General features: G+C 41.1%; 1 protein-coding gene across 1 annotated transcript; it reads left to right on the forward strand.

The window, feature by feature from the left end:
- The first annotated feature begins 693 nt into the window (after nt 1-693).
- Nucleotides 694-5312, forward strand: LOC115572206 (sorting nexin-16-like). Its single transcript, XM_030402053.1, has 7 exons — nt 694-871; nt 948-1293; nt 1707-1793; nt 2798-2946; nt 3033-3102; nt 3185-3321; nt 3400-5312. The coding sequence occupies exons 1-7, from the start codon at nt 756-758 to the stop codon at nt 3479-3481; spliced, it is 987 nt and encodes a 328-aa protein (XP_030257913.1). The 5' UTR covers nt 694-755; the 3' UTR covers nt 3482-5312.
- Nucleotides 5313-14853: the final 9541 nt, after the last annotated feature.

A 14853-nucleotide genomic window follows, 5' to 3' on the forward strand; every position in this document is an offset into this window, starting at 1 on the left:
AAATGTCGGAATTCCCCAAACATGGGATTTTCCTACACAGTTGTTGTCCATGCCACGTGTGAATACAATGTCAACAATAAAAAGTGGAAACTTTATTCGGTTGTGCGAGGACAGCTAAGCCCCACATCTCCACCGGGTACTTTTACAATCGTCAATAAACACATTAAAAAATATGTTTAATCCAGTGCTTCATTTATTTAAGACATCCTGCCCCTAGTAAGGTTTTAAAAGACAAAACACAAGCACACATTCATTATGGACAAACTCTATTTCAATAAGACTTAATTAAAAAAAAATAAAAGATGGGATTAAATATTGAAGTAAATCAAAATTGCAGAAACTAATATTGGTTATGGTAAAGATATTCAAATGTGATGCTAAGCTTACATTGTAGAAGAAAAAAAATACAAAATATCATTATATTAAATATATGTGTGTCTACTAAGGGTGATCCATACTGTAAATATAGTTGTGTTACTGGCGATTATCTTTTAAATCACAGTTTACAACATGGCTGAATAGATTTCCAGTCACAGTCCTATTACGAGGCATTTGCTGTGTTTGCATTTGCATTATGATGTTTAGTAGGCCGGGTCTGTTTGTGTTACATTTTAACAGGAATTGCACTCCATATCTTTGGGGATGGGACATACCATGAAACACATGACCCACAGAAGCACATGTTGTCTCTTCCCTGGAACCCTTGTGAAACAAAGAGTGTCCACAAATCACTTACCACATAATAACTGCTGATTATGTGGATCACACACAACCTGCCTAGTGTTTTTGATGATCCAGCAATCTATCAACAGGACGGCACCTGCACAGCTCAGAACAGACACAAAACCTGGGATCATTACACGGACCTGACGTAAGTCAGCTACTACATGAACACTCTGTGTGTTCCTGTGTTTATATCATTTCACTGTATGTGCTTGTTTGTAAAGTTCACCTGGACCACCACAGATGGCTGCTCCCTTTGTTCCACTCCCATTCCCAGCGGACTGGACTGGAGCGTGCAGGTCCTGGACAAGGAGAGGATCTCGCATACATCCTGCTTCATCCATGGACTCTGAGCCCTCACCTTCACAAAGTATCTCCTGGGTGATAGGAGCTGGACCCTGCAGTGTTGTAGATGGGACTCCAATCCCAGATGACTCCTGGAGTAGACCCAAAGAAGGTGTGTTGGATGGGTTATCCACACTGCTGGAGGATGAAGGGAGCCGCTGCGACAGACCTATCACCCCAACACTGCTGGGCTATGATATCCTGGAGGGGAGGGCAAAGTTTACGGTATGGCTGGAGCTGGTCTGGCAGGAGAGAGAACTCAAACTGATGCAAATTTGTTTAGAAGATTGTATTTTTTAGGTTAAAACCTTTTCAGATATTATGTGTGTACCTTTTGAAAACACACGGACTTTGACAGTTTGTGTGATGTCACACCGGCATCATATGACTTCCTCTCTTGTAAAAGATTACATAACTAAAGTGTTCGTATGTGTGTTGATGGAACGAAACTGCTGAATGAGCAAAACCAGGCAGTCACATGTGTGAGCATGTCAGCGTGTTTTGCAACACAAACTGCACTGAAGATTCCCAGTTATTCCAGTTCTGTAGGACACACACACTTAAAAACATTTAACTTGCTGGGACACTGAGAAAAGCTCACTAACTTTGTGGCGCCTGCGTTGGCTTCTGTGTTGTAGGTGTATAAGATCCTGGTGAGGGAGGGGCAAGGAGACAGCTGGGTGATCTTCAGAAGATACAAAGACTTCCACAGGCTCCATGACAAGGTGAGACAGATTTCAACAGTCTTGAAATCAGTTAATGCCGACAATCAGTGTCATTACACACAGATAGAGGGGTGGACAGTCTTGAAAATAGAAGATCTTGCACTGCCTCACAATCTATTGATCTTACTAACATTCCAGTCCCTCTGGACCTTTGTCAAGACTGTCACTCATGGAGCTCATACTTCCACGAAGCACGACAGTTCGGTTTTGTACTCACTTATAGATACCAGCCACCTAAATACCTCCTTTTTTCTTCCATCCATGCATTATTCCCTGAGAAATATACAAATATGGCAATTTCTGTCAACAAAAAACCTTTTACTATGTTAAGGAAAGCATAAAACAATTTACTGTATTCTTTATCTGGATCCGCACCAAAAGTTAGTGGGATCTATGCTGAGCTGAGCTGAGCTCCATCCTCCATCCTTCATCCTCCATCCTCCATCTCCGTGTCATGAAAATCTGTTCAGTAGTTTTTGTCTTGCTGACAAACAAACCAAACCAACAAACGGCCTTGGGTAAAAACATAACTTCCTTGGTGGAGGTAGTAACTTGTGATGCTGGGCAAGAACATTGTGTTGTGTTATTTTTTGATGAAATGAAAAGTCAGTCATTATCTACTCACCCTCATGCTGATGCAACAACTCATTTCTGGAAATTCACAGCAAAACAGTGTTCCAGCAAGTTCCAGAAGCTTCCAGAAGCCCCGAGACCCTAGATTAATTTAAAAAGACTCTACACAAATTTCCCCATTTGTGGGACTAATAAAGGAATTCTGACACGGTCACACTAACACTTTTAGCTTAGCAGCTACAGTGAAGGTTTTGACTTGAAAAAGGGTAAATAATGTCTTTTCAAATCAGTTTAGGTTCTGGAGACTTTGAGTTAACCTGACAAGACAAGCTGTATAGAGCCATTTTCTTCTTCTTGACCATTGACTCTTTGATGTTATTGTCATACTTCTTTTTTGTTTTCTCGTCCTTTTGTTCATCTCTGTCATGCAGCTTAAAAAGCTGTTTCCCAGTTTCTGTCTTGCTCTGCCTCCTAAGCGCTGGTTCAAAGACAACTATGATGAGGAATTTCTAGACAAGAGGCAGATCGGGCTGCAGACATTTCTGCAGAAGTTGACGCTACACAAAGACGTCATCAGCAGGTGTGTGTTGTGGCATTCAAAAGTCTGATTCAGAAATCGCACTCCACCTTGTTTGATTTGCGGTTTTGGCTCTTTTTGCTCCCCAGTGAAGCCGTCAGAAACTTTCTGTGTTTGGTTGACCCACCAAGTCCATTTGACAGCCCGGAGGATATAAGGGTGAGGTCACATTCTTCACAAAAATATAGCCTCAAAAGTTGAGTATTGTTTGGTAATCTGCTGGCTGTTGTTCTGAGTACAGGCTTTTTGTGAGACTCTGGAGGAGACTAACCATCATCTTCAGATGAAACTCTCGGAAAGTCAGAGAGAGTTTGATATTTTGAAGAGGACCCTTGAGGAGAAGGAATACTACATCAGCCTCCTGGTGAAGAAAGCCAAGTAAAGATATTTCTCTTGCACAGAATACAAGCTTTATATGTACCGTACCCTGTACTGAAATGATTTCCTCTTCCACAGACCCCTGACACTTTCTGCAGCGAGCTGTCAATGGATGGATGGATGTGAGTGGATAAAAGCAGCAACACACAGACGTATATGAAGGCGTGCATGATGACAGAGAATACTCTGAAGCTGAGGCTGACAAAGAATCACTTTACAGAACCAGGTTTCTCAGGTCCTCCAGAATCTGTTACAGAAGTTTTCATCACTAATTTTCCAATTTCAAACTGGCATTTGTTAATTCACACAAAGCATGCATTTTATTATTTTTCACACTCACTAAAAATACTAATATTTATTTTATTGTTATTGTTAACAATGTTCTCACCTGTTTCATTCATGAAGACTAATTTTAAGATTCTGCTCTGAAACCTCTGACAGCACACAAGCAAAAGCTCAGCGACGGTACAGTCATGGTGATTAATGTTATTCTGTCAACTGTGGAGCACTGCAGACTGTGAATTTCTATATTTTCTCTTTTTGTCTGTATGTTCAGTGGTGGATTGTAACTGCATTATTGTATTTTCCTTAAGTTTTCCTGATAAGCTGTACATACCTCAAGATATCCAGATTTGTATTTAAAAAAAATGGCATGTGTGTTACCTGCATGTTGATTTGCAGTATCTGCTCTTTGCCTCAAATGTGAATAATGAACCTTGTTATCATAATGACCAAGGTGTTTTCATATTTAAAGCTAGAGACAAACTTGACCAGTAGGTGGCAGTGTACTAACAGTTTCCAAAGGTAACGCCTCTGCACCTGAATGAATGGAAGCGATGGAGACTTGATGTTCTGTTCTCATCAAACACAAGGACATCTCTCCCAACCTTGAATAGAACACAGTTCTCCTTGATGATGGGCTGAGGTGATGTTTTCCTCTTAGAAAGCTGTTACAAACCAACAAATGAAACATCTGTGTGTGTGTGTGTGTGTGTGTGTGTGTGTGTGTGTGTGTGTGTGTGTGTGTGTGTGTGTGTGTGTGAAAGAGAGAGAGAGAGAGAGAGAGAGAGTGCGTGGGTGAGCTTCAGTCCTGTCCTAGCAAATCTAATTGATACCTTGTTAGTCATCAGCCAATTTGTTTACTTCATTATTATTTCGATCACTTAACAAATCTCAGACATGGGCAGCAATTCAGAGATCTGGAGCCAGGCTCCATTCAGATCATTCTATTCGCATTGTGTAATGAAAGCTTTCAGTATGAACAAAAACGGCTGAATGGTCTGGCCAGCAGGGCGCCCACTGCTTATCAAATGAACATGCATTGTTACCAGAAATGAACACAGAGGCATATAGAATGACTATTTCGGTTACAAAACCATTTTTTTTGAAAAGCTGTAACTGGCTGACACACTCAAGGAGGATTGGCCCCACTTTCTGTTCCTGCCTCAAGACAGCCATCATCGTTCCTGTAGCTAAAAATCTTAATGACTGCTGCTCTGGCTCTCATCCCCATTCTGATCAAGTGCTTCGAGAAACTGGTTCTCTAGCACATCAAAGACATCATCCCTGCCAGCCTGGACCCTTATACCAGTATGCTTTCAAAACCAGCTGATCCACAGAGGATGCCATAACCACTGCCCATCACTCAGTCTTCACACATCTGGAGAACAAGAATGTCAGGAGGCTGTTTGTTGACTTAACTCAGCTGAAAATGTAACACTCTGGGCTTGAGTACAACACTTTGCAACTGGATATTGAGACTTTCTCAGTTCAGATTGGCAGTCACATCTCCTGTATGTTAGAGCTCAACACTGGAAAAGGCTCTACTTCCAAGGTAAAATTAGCATGGCTACATTTCAGAGGAAGATTCTGGTCGAGCTTTGAGGAGAGGAGAAACAATAAGTATCCTGACTGGAAACATCACAGACTGGCATGGTTCAAGCATGGCCCAGGACTGGAAGGCTCTACAGACCCAAAGGACCCCAATCTGGCAAAAGTTGCCAGTATTCTGATATTGCTGATATCAGAATACTTGAACCACACCATTTTGTCCGCTGATGATGATGAAGATCTATGCAGGATCTGATTGAAGATACGTTCCATATGTGTCTCTCACAGGTTCAATCTTCATTTCCAGCAATAAAATTAAAAAGTCACTTTTGTATCTGAAAAACAAAGGTATTTGTCTTGACTTTTGCATGTATTTAATGACTATTCCCTTCCAATGATTTGGAATGACCCTACAATGCCAAAGATGATATGTTACATTGAAAAAGTGTGCAGGGGTTTATCTGCTCTTAGCAGTTGGCAAATACTCTTTATCAACCAGATTGCACAAGCACGGAGGGAAACTTCTGACTAGCAGGCGAAAAAAAAAAAAAAAACTATCTGGTGATGCATCTGGTCTACATTGTCCTCTCTCAGATGTTGATGATGATTGATGATTTAAGAACGGGTGGAGTGTTTTGCCGGAATAATCCTTCCAAGTTCCTCGTCTTGGTTAAATCTACAAAACTAGGGGGAAAATTGTATTTTTGTTACAATCCTTTTATTGATTGTTGTTGTAGTACTTGATTCTCGTTTTTTTCCTGGCAAGACTTTTTATTTTTCAGTTCCCCAAGAAGGGGCAGTATGAAAGAATGAATACGAAAGAACAATTTTTTGAAGCCACAAACTTGGAAATTATGCAAGTTTATGCAGTTTTATGCATTTGATCTTTGGATAGGCTGTTTTTCCACCTTAGCACTTGTGTTTGACTATATCATATGCACAAAGTAAGAGTAAATAAAGGAATGACATTTTTTTTGTTTTTGAGAACTTTTTGGATCACAGATACTGGTCAGAAGTTATAATGCATATTGTACATATCATTAGAATGTAGTGACAATGTTGTCCGTGTTGTGCTAAAGTGGTGTCTGAGGTGAATCGTATACTCTCTCAAGGCCAGAGACTCAGTGATCTGACATTTATTCATTAGCACATGAGGGAATCTCCAGCGTCAAGATTTCTACTGCAGATGTGAGTGAAATGAGCAATTGGGCATATATTCTACATGCAAACAACAGGAAACACTCACCATGATTACAGTCAGTGGAGATAATAGTACGTCATGTACCCCCACGTATAGATTACATTTCCCAATACCATGATCCATAACAGCTGAGCAAAAACTGTGAAAGAGACTCCTTACAGATTACTCCCAAGGGCTCCATTGTTGAAGAGAAATGGCAAATTATGCCGCACATGTTAAACAAAAATAAGACTCTTTATCAATCCCCGTGAATAATTGTGTGACATGCAGCCCACCATTTGTTTTAGTCTCGGATCACATGCTGGTCTTATGCATGGGTGTTATTGCTGTGCAGCTGGAGTTCTTTGGGTGAGAACACCTGGGTGAGTTCATCCTATTAATAGAATCTACAGAACACAATAAGCATACTTAGACCTGTTGACCCTGCTGACGATCCGTCCCCACTCTTTGCATTATGTGTGTATACTGTTGCCTTTATGTACATACTGGATTTATTGTATTTTACCTTGAGCTTGAAAAAGGCAGACAGGTATTCCTATTTTTAAATACTATCTTACCCCAAGATCGCTGTTTTTATTTTAGTTTATAATCTGATTAGAATATATTTATTTAGGTTTATGTTCCATGTAAAATTTAAAAGATACTGAAATTAGATTTGGACACAGGATACCTCAGGGCACCATGGTCATGTAAAAAGGTGCTCACTCTTAAGGTTCTGCTTAAGATAATGCTCTTAATCTAATTTGCAATAAATCAAATTACCACTGATCACATCATAGTGACTGAGAAACTTTGGATTTACCAGAGGTTCAGAGCCCTTCGGGAAAGTGGAGCCCCACTATGCAAAGTTCCCTATCCAAAGCTGTTCAGCACCAGGGCATTTTCTTGCAGATTCATGCTTTTTCAATTTGTTCTTCACAGATATAATTCTGTGAAGAACAAATTCAATCAGGAACGACTTCATTCTGAACGGGAGAGATGAGAACAGATTTAAAGTTTGATGGCAATGTCCTGATTGGTTGATTCAGTTGTGGCAATAGCTGGTTGGTTTAACTGAACTGAGAGAGTGACATCAAGTATTATCCGCCCCGCTTACGGCAGAACTAAGGGCCATGTTTCCATGGTAACAGTCAGTGACACCTGTGACGAAAGCAACCAAATGACAAAAACAAAGAGGGAATCATATTTAATGTTGTGGAGGCAGCAACAAGAAGGGAAAGACATTTTAGGGACTATAGATATGCAGCAGTGAGGGCAACATCAGTCGTTTTCATTTGCCCAAGGAAAACCTGCACAAACCTGCCCATGTCATGTGTAGCAAAAATTGTAAGGACCCAAGCGCAAGACACAGGAGACAGGTAAGTTGAAATGAACAAAAGGCAAGCTTAAGTAACAAAGCGTCCAAAAAAAAAATCCAAAAATGCAAGAAACAAAAAGGCAGGATGCAAAAAATGCAAAAACTAAATCAAGCCCAAACCAAAGAAGCACTAGGACCACAGGAAAGAACACAAGGCACACAGGATAGACGCAGGGAACCGGAACATAAACAGATAAACTGATAAATTGGAAAACACAGGTTTAAATAGACAGAAACTAGTAAACAAATAAAACACAGGTGAATGAATGATGAATGAATTGATAAATTAATGAATTACTTTATTTCACACCAAAAATTAAAAACAACATAACAAAAAAACAAAATAAAAGTAACAGTGTCTGAAAAGGAGTAGGCAGAAGTAAAACGTTTTCTTTTTTTAACTCATATTATTTCAACAAACTCTCAAATGTATATATAACTCATATAAAATCAACTTTCCCCAGTTTATTTACAACCCAATCCAACACATAAATAACAATCCCAGTTTATTTCCAATCCAAATATCCACTCAGTGTTACAGAATAGGAAAACCCCATGACTCTTTTTAAATCTATAAAAAATCCTACCTCATACTTTTTATCATCAATACAACCAGTAATTTCTGTTAACTCCATTAATGCTGTTGATGTCGATCTATGTGCTCTAAAACCGTATTGACTGTCTGACAATAAATGACACATTTATAATGAAATTGTCCAACCTTCTAATAAACAGTTTTTCCAATGTGTTAGAAAACTGGCAGAATATTGAAACAGCCCTGTAGTTAGCGGGTTTGTGGGTTTTTCTTGCTGTTTATTTTTCAGAAGCCCCCCCTCCTCTGAATGCTTATCCCTGATTTTTCTACTTAGAATAAAAATATTAAACCCACCAATCACATCATTCATATTATTTGAGAACTTATTATCATCAATAAAACATCCAGGATAACTTAGTTGAACTGCTCCTAATAATTTAGTTTAATACATTCCATATGCCTTTAATATTGTTTCAGTCATCCTCTAATATTCTAGAATAATAATCCTTCTTGCATGACCTCGTAATATTAATTAGTTTATTTTTGTGTTTCTTATATTTCTGATTGGCCTCTTTAGCTCTATATTTTATAAATTGTCTGTATAGCGGATTTTTTTGCGGGCATTTTGCATTTCCTTTGTGATCCATGGCCTGTTTGTATAACTGTGCTTCATATAATATTGCTTTACTGGATAGTTTTTGTCATGTAATGACTTAAATATTTTTAGAAATAATTCATGCTATGTTGATATATTTTTCTTCATATATGCCATTCCAGTTTTGATCTTGCTATTCCACTGAAATGCATTTATGGTATTTTCTGTTCTCAGTCTCCTGTGTTTGATTTGTGCTCCTGTTTCTCTTTCCATAGTCACAGTCATGAAGCTCAAAGATATAATCTATGTATGAACTGGAAAAAAGGCGGGAAAAGGACAAAGGGAGGAAGTGTAAAGGAAAACGTGACACATGTGGAGAGAACTTCAAAATAGAACAGATATGAGGGAATTAAAAATATGTATTTTTTAATTGTTATACTCTGTGGATGAATTTTCCCTGTAAAATGTCTGTAAGAAGCAAGCTTCTTCAAAGGCTTTAAGAGACAGACGAATTTAGACAACTTGTTAAGCCGGGTGGAGTGTGGACCCAAGAGCGGACACGGAGGCAGATCAGAGTTAGAAACTTGGTGATTTATTGAACACTGAATAAACGAACGTTGAACGCTCCCGACGGAGTCCCTGTCTAGTAGAGTGCGGATGGTCTGTGCAGGGGTTTCTCCCAGGGATGCCGGTGTCGCGCCGGGTGGCCGGATGGCGCAGGGCGAGGGAGAGCCGGAAGAGGTGCGAGGAGCTGGGAGGCTAGAGCAGGTGGTGCAGGTAGCCGGTGGGTCGTGGGTCACACATCTAGTTGAAGTAATCATCTGGCAGCAGGCAGCATGAAGACCTAGGCTTTAGTCAGCAGCCGCTGATTCCCAACCTGCTGCAGGTGCGTCTGTGACAGTGGCTCCAGTCGTCGATAACTCCTCCCAGCCTCTCCAAGCGCCTCTGCAAACATCGTTCAGGAAACGCAAAAAAACCCCACACCAAGCACACAATATATACAGACACAACACAACTCCCGTATAGAAAGCCTATTATGATCATTTTTAGGTTCATAGATTCATTTTGGGTTACCACTAGAACAGGTTTACACAGTGGCGTGCGCAGACTTTTTGAAGGGCAGGGGCGAAAAGAAGGGCACGTTAGTGCGCGTTTTGGCTCCCAAGAGGGCACTTTAGCATGCGTTTTGGCTCCAAAGAGGGCACTTTAGCACGCGTTTTGGCTCCCAAGAGGGCACTTTGGCATGCTTTTTTGGCTCCCAAGAGGGCACTTTGGCATGCTTTTTTGGCTCCCAAGAGGGCACTTTAGCGTGTGTTTTGGCTCCCAAGAGGACAGTTTATCATGTTCTAACCAGCCAATGGGGCAGTTTAGTGTGTTTTGCTGCCAAAAGGGCACTTTGGCATGCTTTTTTGGCTCTCAGGAGGGCACTTTAGCGCGTGTTTTTCAACAATTGGGCCACGAGGGGGGTCGACTGCCCCCCCCCCCCCCCCTTGTGCACATCACTGGGTTTACATGTTTTAATGCTTAAAAAACCCATCAGTTTTCTGATAATGTCAAGTGCTACAGCACTATATTTTCCCTTTGTCTGAAATGCTCTGTCTTAGCTCCTGTCTCTTTAAGGCCCTGATTCTGAATACCCAGTCTGCTCTGATTGGTCAGCTCACACATGACTGAGCCAGCACTGCTCACCAGCGTTGTTGTGTTTTCAACTTCCAGTTAGCTTCACTTTTACTGTGTATATAGAAGCCATTTATCCAAATGTGTGACATGGTGACACAGTGATGGAATTAAAGGCAGGACAACTGATGAGGCGTTTCAGGCAGTACAGGAGTAGTGTTTTCTGTGGGAGGAGCTTTCATCGGAGTAGACTTGGGATTTTTAGCTTTCAAGACCAAAAGAACCTACACAACACACTGAAGAAAACAAAACATTTTTAAAAAAGTATAATAGTTCTCCTTTATGTCTGATCAGTCAAGTACTGTATATCTTTAAATCCATTTGGACTATTGAGAGGAGAACAGATCCACTGGGCCCTGGTCTACTCTGATGAGCCAAAAAGTCTAAACATTTTTTGTTGTCATATTCAAGAAATACACCTGCTCACATCCACCTTGGATTTGGTTGGTGCCACAGCGTGGGGTCCACAGTTTGGTAAAAGGCTGTATACTTGAACCTGTACTCGGTAAGATTTGGCACAACACAAGGCAACCTTTCAAGAGAGATTAAGGGCTCTATCTGGCACTCAGCGCAATTGACTTTGTACAATGGCGCTTGTGTAATTCCTATTTTGCATTGGCGCACATTGGAATTTTCCCTCCGCAGACGCACGTCCTTAAATTAGGGAATGACTTTGCGCTCCGGGGGCGGTTCAGCGAAAAGAAGAGGCGTGTTCCGGCGCAAACGTTCACTGGTGCTATTTTGCCGTTTCAGAAAACACTTGCGCCACAGACCAGGAAAAACCTAGTCTAAAGTCAGTGGCGCTTATTCAGATGCTATTTTAAGGGCGCATGCTTGGCCATAATGTAGTGTGTGCTTAACGTGCATACACTTTGCTTCTCTCATCTACAAGGAAGCAGCTCCCGTTTTTGCAAACCATGAAAAAAAAAGTTGAAAAGATTTAAACAGAAGAACTAATTCTTTTTACCTCTGATATGCGACGCGCCCGTCGTAGCCGTGAGGGTCCGGGAGTGGCAATGCGCGATGTGCTCCTAGTGGAGCGGGTGGACGGAGATGGAGTTGGGGGAGGAGGAGGAAGGGGCACAACAGGAGCAGGTGGTGCGTTTGGAGACTTGAGGCGATGCGCCTGAGAGGCCGCAGCAACATCGCCACCCGGTCAAGACGGGCACTAATACCTTGCCGCATCCCGGACAGTGCGGTCCGGGCTGACAATGCTGCCACGGCGTGTAGTGGGTCCGGATCCTCTGCACCTTGGTGTTTGCGCTGCTCCCTCATCAGCTGGCCGTTGCGCACTGCTCGGCCCGTGCGCACTGCTCCCGAGGCCAGGTGCGATGTCCTGGGGATGCCAGCCTTAGAAACAATTGTGGCAATTTCCTCCCACGCCCGTTTAACCAAAGCTAATTTGGATAGATTTCTACCATCCCCATACAAGGCCACTTCTCGGTCTTTTACGGCCCTTACGAGAACGTCGGTCTCCTCGGCTGTGAACCGCTCCTGGCGTGCGCCTGGCAAATTCGCCATTATAATAGCAATCCGCCATGGAACAAGCGCGCCTGCTTTTAAAGGGAATGTGAGATGACGCTCTGATTGGTTTATTGCACGTTACGCCCAAACCACACCTATGAATAATGTTGCTACTTCAGACCAACCCATTTTAGATTTGCGCCTGGCGCAAGAGTCATTTATCCCGCCGGCATAATAGCAACAGCGCCTGAGATCCGCCCACAAAGCTACTTGCGCTTTGCGTTTGATACTTGCGTTTCAGATCGTTAAGATAGGGCCCTACGGGTTTATATTGAATCTACATTAGTGACCTTGGACCTTTTGTCCGTCCAATATTGTACCACTAATCTTTTTTGTCCCACAGGGAGTGTGACTGTTCCAGCAACATTTCCTGTAAAACAATGCACCTTTCTGCACTTTCTGCACATGATTTTATCTGTGCTAGTGGTGGAAATGAAATATTTATCCTTACTGGAGTTCCAGCTGAAAAGTTAATGGGTTTTATCAGCAGACAAAACATTCACAGGTCATAATTCTGTCTGCTAACTACGACAGACAGAACCTTCGACATTGGCAACGTTCCTTCCTGTTACAAAACCTTTAAAAATTCACAACTACAACATGTCTTACTTGTAAATAAAACTTTCAACAGGTAAGCTATTTTAAAATGGATCCAATAACATTTCTCAGTTTGTTGCAGGATACCCTGTTATTCTCACATCCCCAAACACAGTGAGACAAATAGTCCACATACAGCACTGCTACTTTAGGGGTTGTGTGTCAGGCTGTGCCAGTTTCACATGAGTTATATGGTACTTCAAGTACATGTGGGAGGATATGGTGAAAGCTGCACACTGTTAATCTATATGCTGGAATGTCATCAAGGAAAGGAAGAATCCAAAACACTGCATTTCTTGGCATGAGACACTTGAGACTGTGCATCTTGTGGAAATACAGTGATCAACCATCTCAAGAGGAGATTTTAGTTTTGGCTTGACATTTTTTTAAGCCATTGTGGTCATCAGGACTTGTTACCTCATCCAAATTCATTCAAATTCAAATCATCTACACTCAAGAACGGATTAACCACCAATTAGGCCAGTGCCTGGGGGCCACAAACCTCCAGGGGGCTGTGGCCTCATCGTGTTTTTACAGGATGGGGCCATAGTTGAGGCCAAATCAGAAAAAAATTCATATGTGTTGAAATGTGAATAAATGAATGCAAAGTAAAATAAGAAAATAAGAAAACATGTCACGTATCTTTGTTTTTTTTTTTTTGTTTTTTTTTGTTGTTGCTAATTTCAAACGTGTTTTTAGCTGAAGTGATCTTTTTTTGTGTTACCAAACACAACTGCCAGATCATCAGCAGACTCCATTCACAGAGCCAGTACATTTTTATTTTGTCTTGCTTCTCTCCTGATATTTTCACATCTAACAGGGCGATGTTAAGGCTTGAGTTTGACAAAATCAGACTGAGTGACTGTTAGAGCAGTGAAACTAAAAGCAGGTTTCTGAGTTTTATTTTGGCGCTGTCTGGTTTGAGTGAAGTGTGTTTGACGACAATAAAATTACCGTTTCTGCAGATGGAGTCTGGTGCATTTGGCAAGTCTGTTTCTGGTTTAACAAAAAAGGATCTCAACCTTTAAAAGAGGTCTGTCAGTAGGGATTCTTTCAATTATTTAGTCAAAACAGAACAACAATCTGAGCATGTCATGATAAAATGAGCGCTAAGTATGGTTATCTGCGTTTAATAAGTTATCTGATGGCCCCAAATTGCTCAGGAGTATTGAATTAGAAGACTTTTTTGCAGCTGTTGGCATTCTCCCTCAGTACTGGATTCAACAAAAAAATGTGTTGTCTCTATTAGTGACTTAGAAACAAAAACATTGTTTTCATAACATTCATACATTCTTAATGTAACCATGTAACAGCTGCAGATGTTTGGATTAGTGGGTCCTCCAAGATTTTGTGCCTAGGGAGGGTGGCTTTCAATAAAACTTGAGGATGCTGGCATTAGGGATTTATTTTACATAAAATAAATCTTCTGAATACCAAGATGATCTATAGGATCCACTGTGATATGTCTATTGATCTATTATGATTGTGTGGGCAGGTCATAACGATGCAGTCTGTTTACCTGGTTTAATGTACACCCCAACATATCTCGTCCTTGTTTTTCTCCATACATTATGTTGACGTTTAATGCCAGCACAACCTAGAAACATAGCGATACAGCCGCATACAGATGTTGACAGTACAAACAATCTTGATGTATGTACTTGTGGCCCTTCAAGCATTTCATTTCACAACAGAGCCAGCGAGGCAGTCCTTTGAATGCTGCTGAGGCCGGAGGGGCATAACTCCAGCTGAGGCATCCGTGAAGAGTCGACTGAGGGGATTATCGGCATCAGCAAGTCACATAACTACCATTTCACTACTATATATGGGTCAGCACAGGAAAGTTATCGAATATTTTGAACTGACTAGGGTGTTCTGCGTGTTCTAATACTTGCTTTTACCTATTTTCACATTATATGCACATTGCTGATGATAACATATATATCAAAACTCTAATTGTGTTACCATTTTGTGAAAGGACCAGTAGTCATCCCTACAATCGATAATATCAATATTGATATCAGTTTCGCCCAATCCTATTCATGAAGTGGTTTTGAGGAGATTGCGCAACATTGGGATATATGTGTTGCATTGTGAAAAAGATTGTGATATAACTTGAAGGCCATATCATCCATCACTACATTTGTCTTTTCCTTCACAGCCAAAACTCATAAAACTGAGACATGCTAAATGAAGGCGAAAAGCTTCAAATGTGT

The sequence above is a fragment of the Sparus aurata genome, chromosome 21 (assembly GCF_900880675.1).
Source record: "Sparus aurata chromosome 21, fSpaAur1.1, whole genome shotgun sequence".
Classification (NCBI taxonomy): Eukaryota; Metazoa; Chordata; class Actinopteri; order Spariformes; family Sparidae; genus Sparus; species Sparus aurata.

Bases quoted from the DNA above. Each gene is read 5' to 3' on its own strand.
- LOC115572206 (XM_030402053.1), top strand. From the start codon at position 756: ATGTGGATCACACACAACCTGCCTAGTGTTTTTGATGATCCAGCAATC. The intron at 3,103-3,184 runs GTGAGGTCACAT...TTCTGAGTACAG, and splicing joins ACAGCCCGGAGGATATAAGG to GCTTTTTGTGAGACTCTGGA. The intron at 3,322-3,399 runs GTAAAGATATTT...CCTCTTCCACAG, and splicing joins CTCCTGGTGAAGAAAGCCAA to ACCCCTGACACTTTCTGCAG.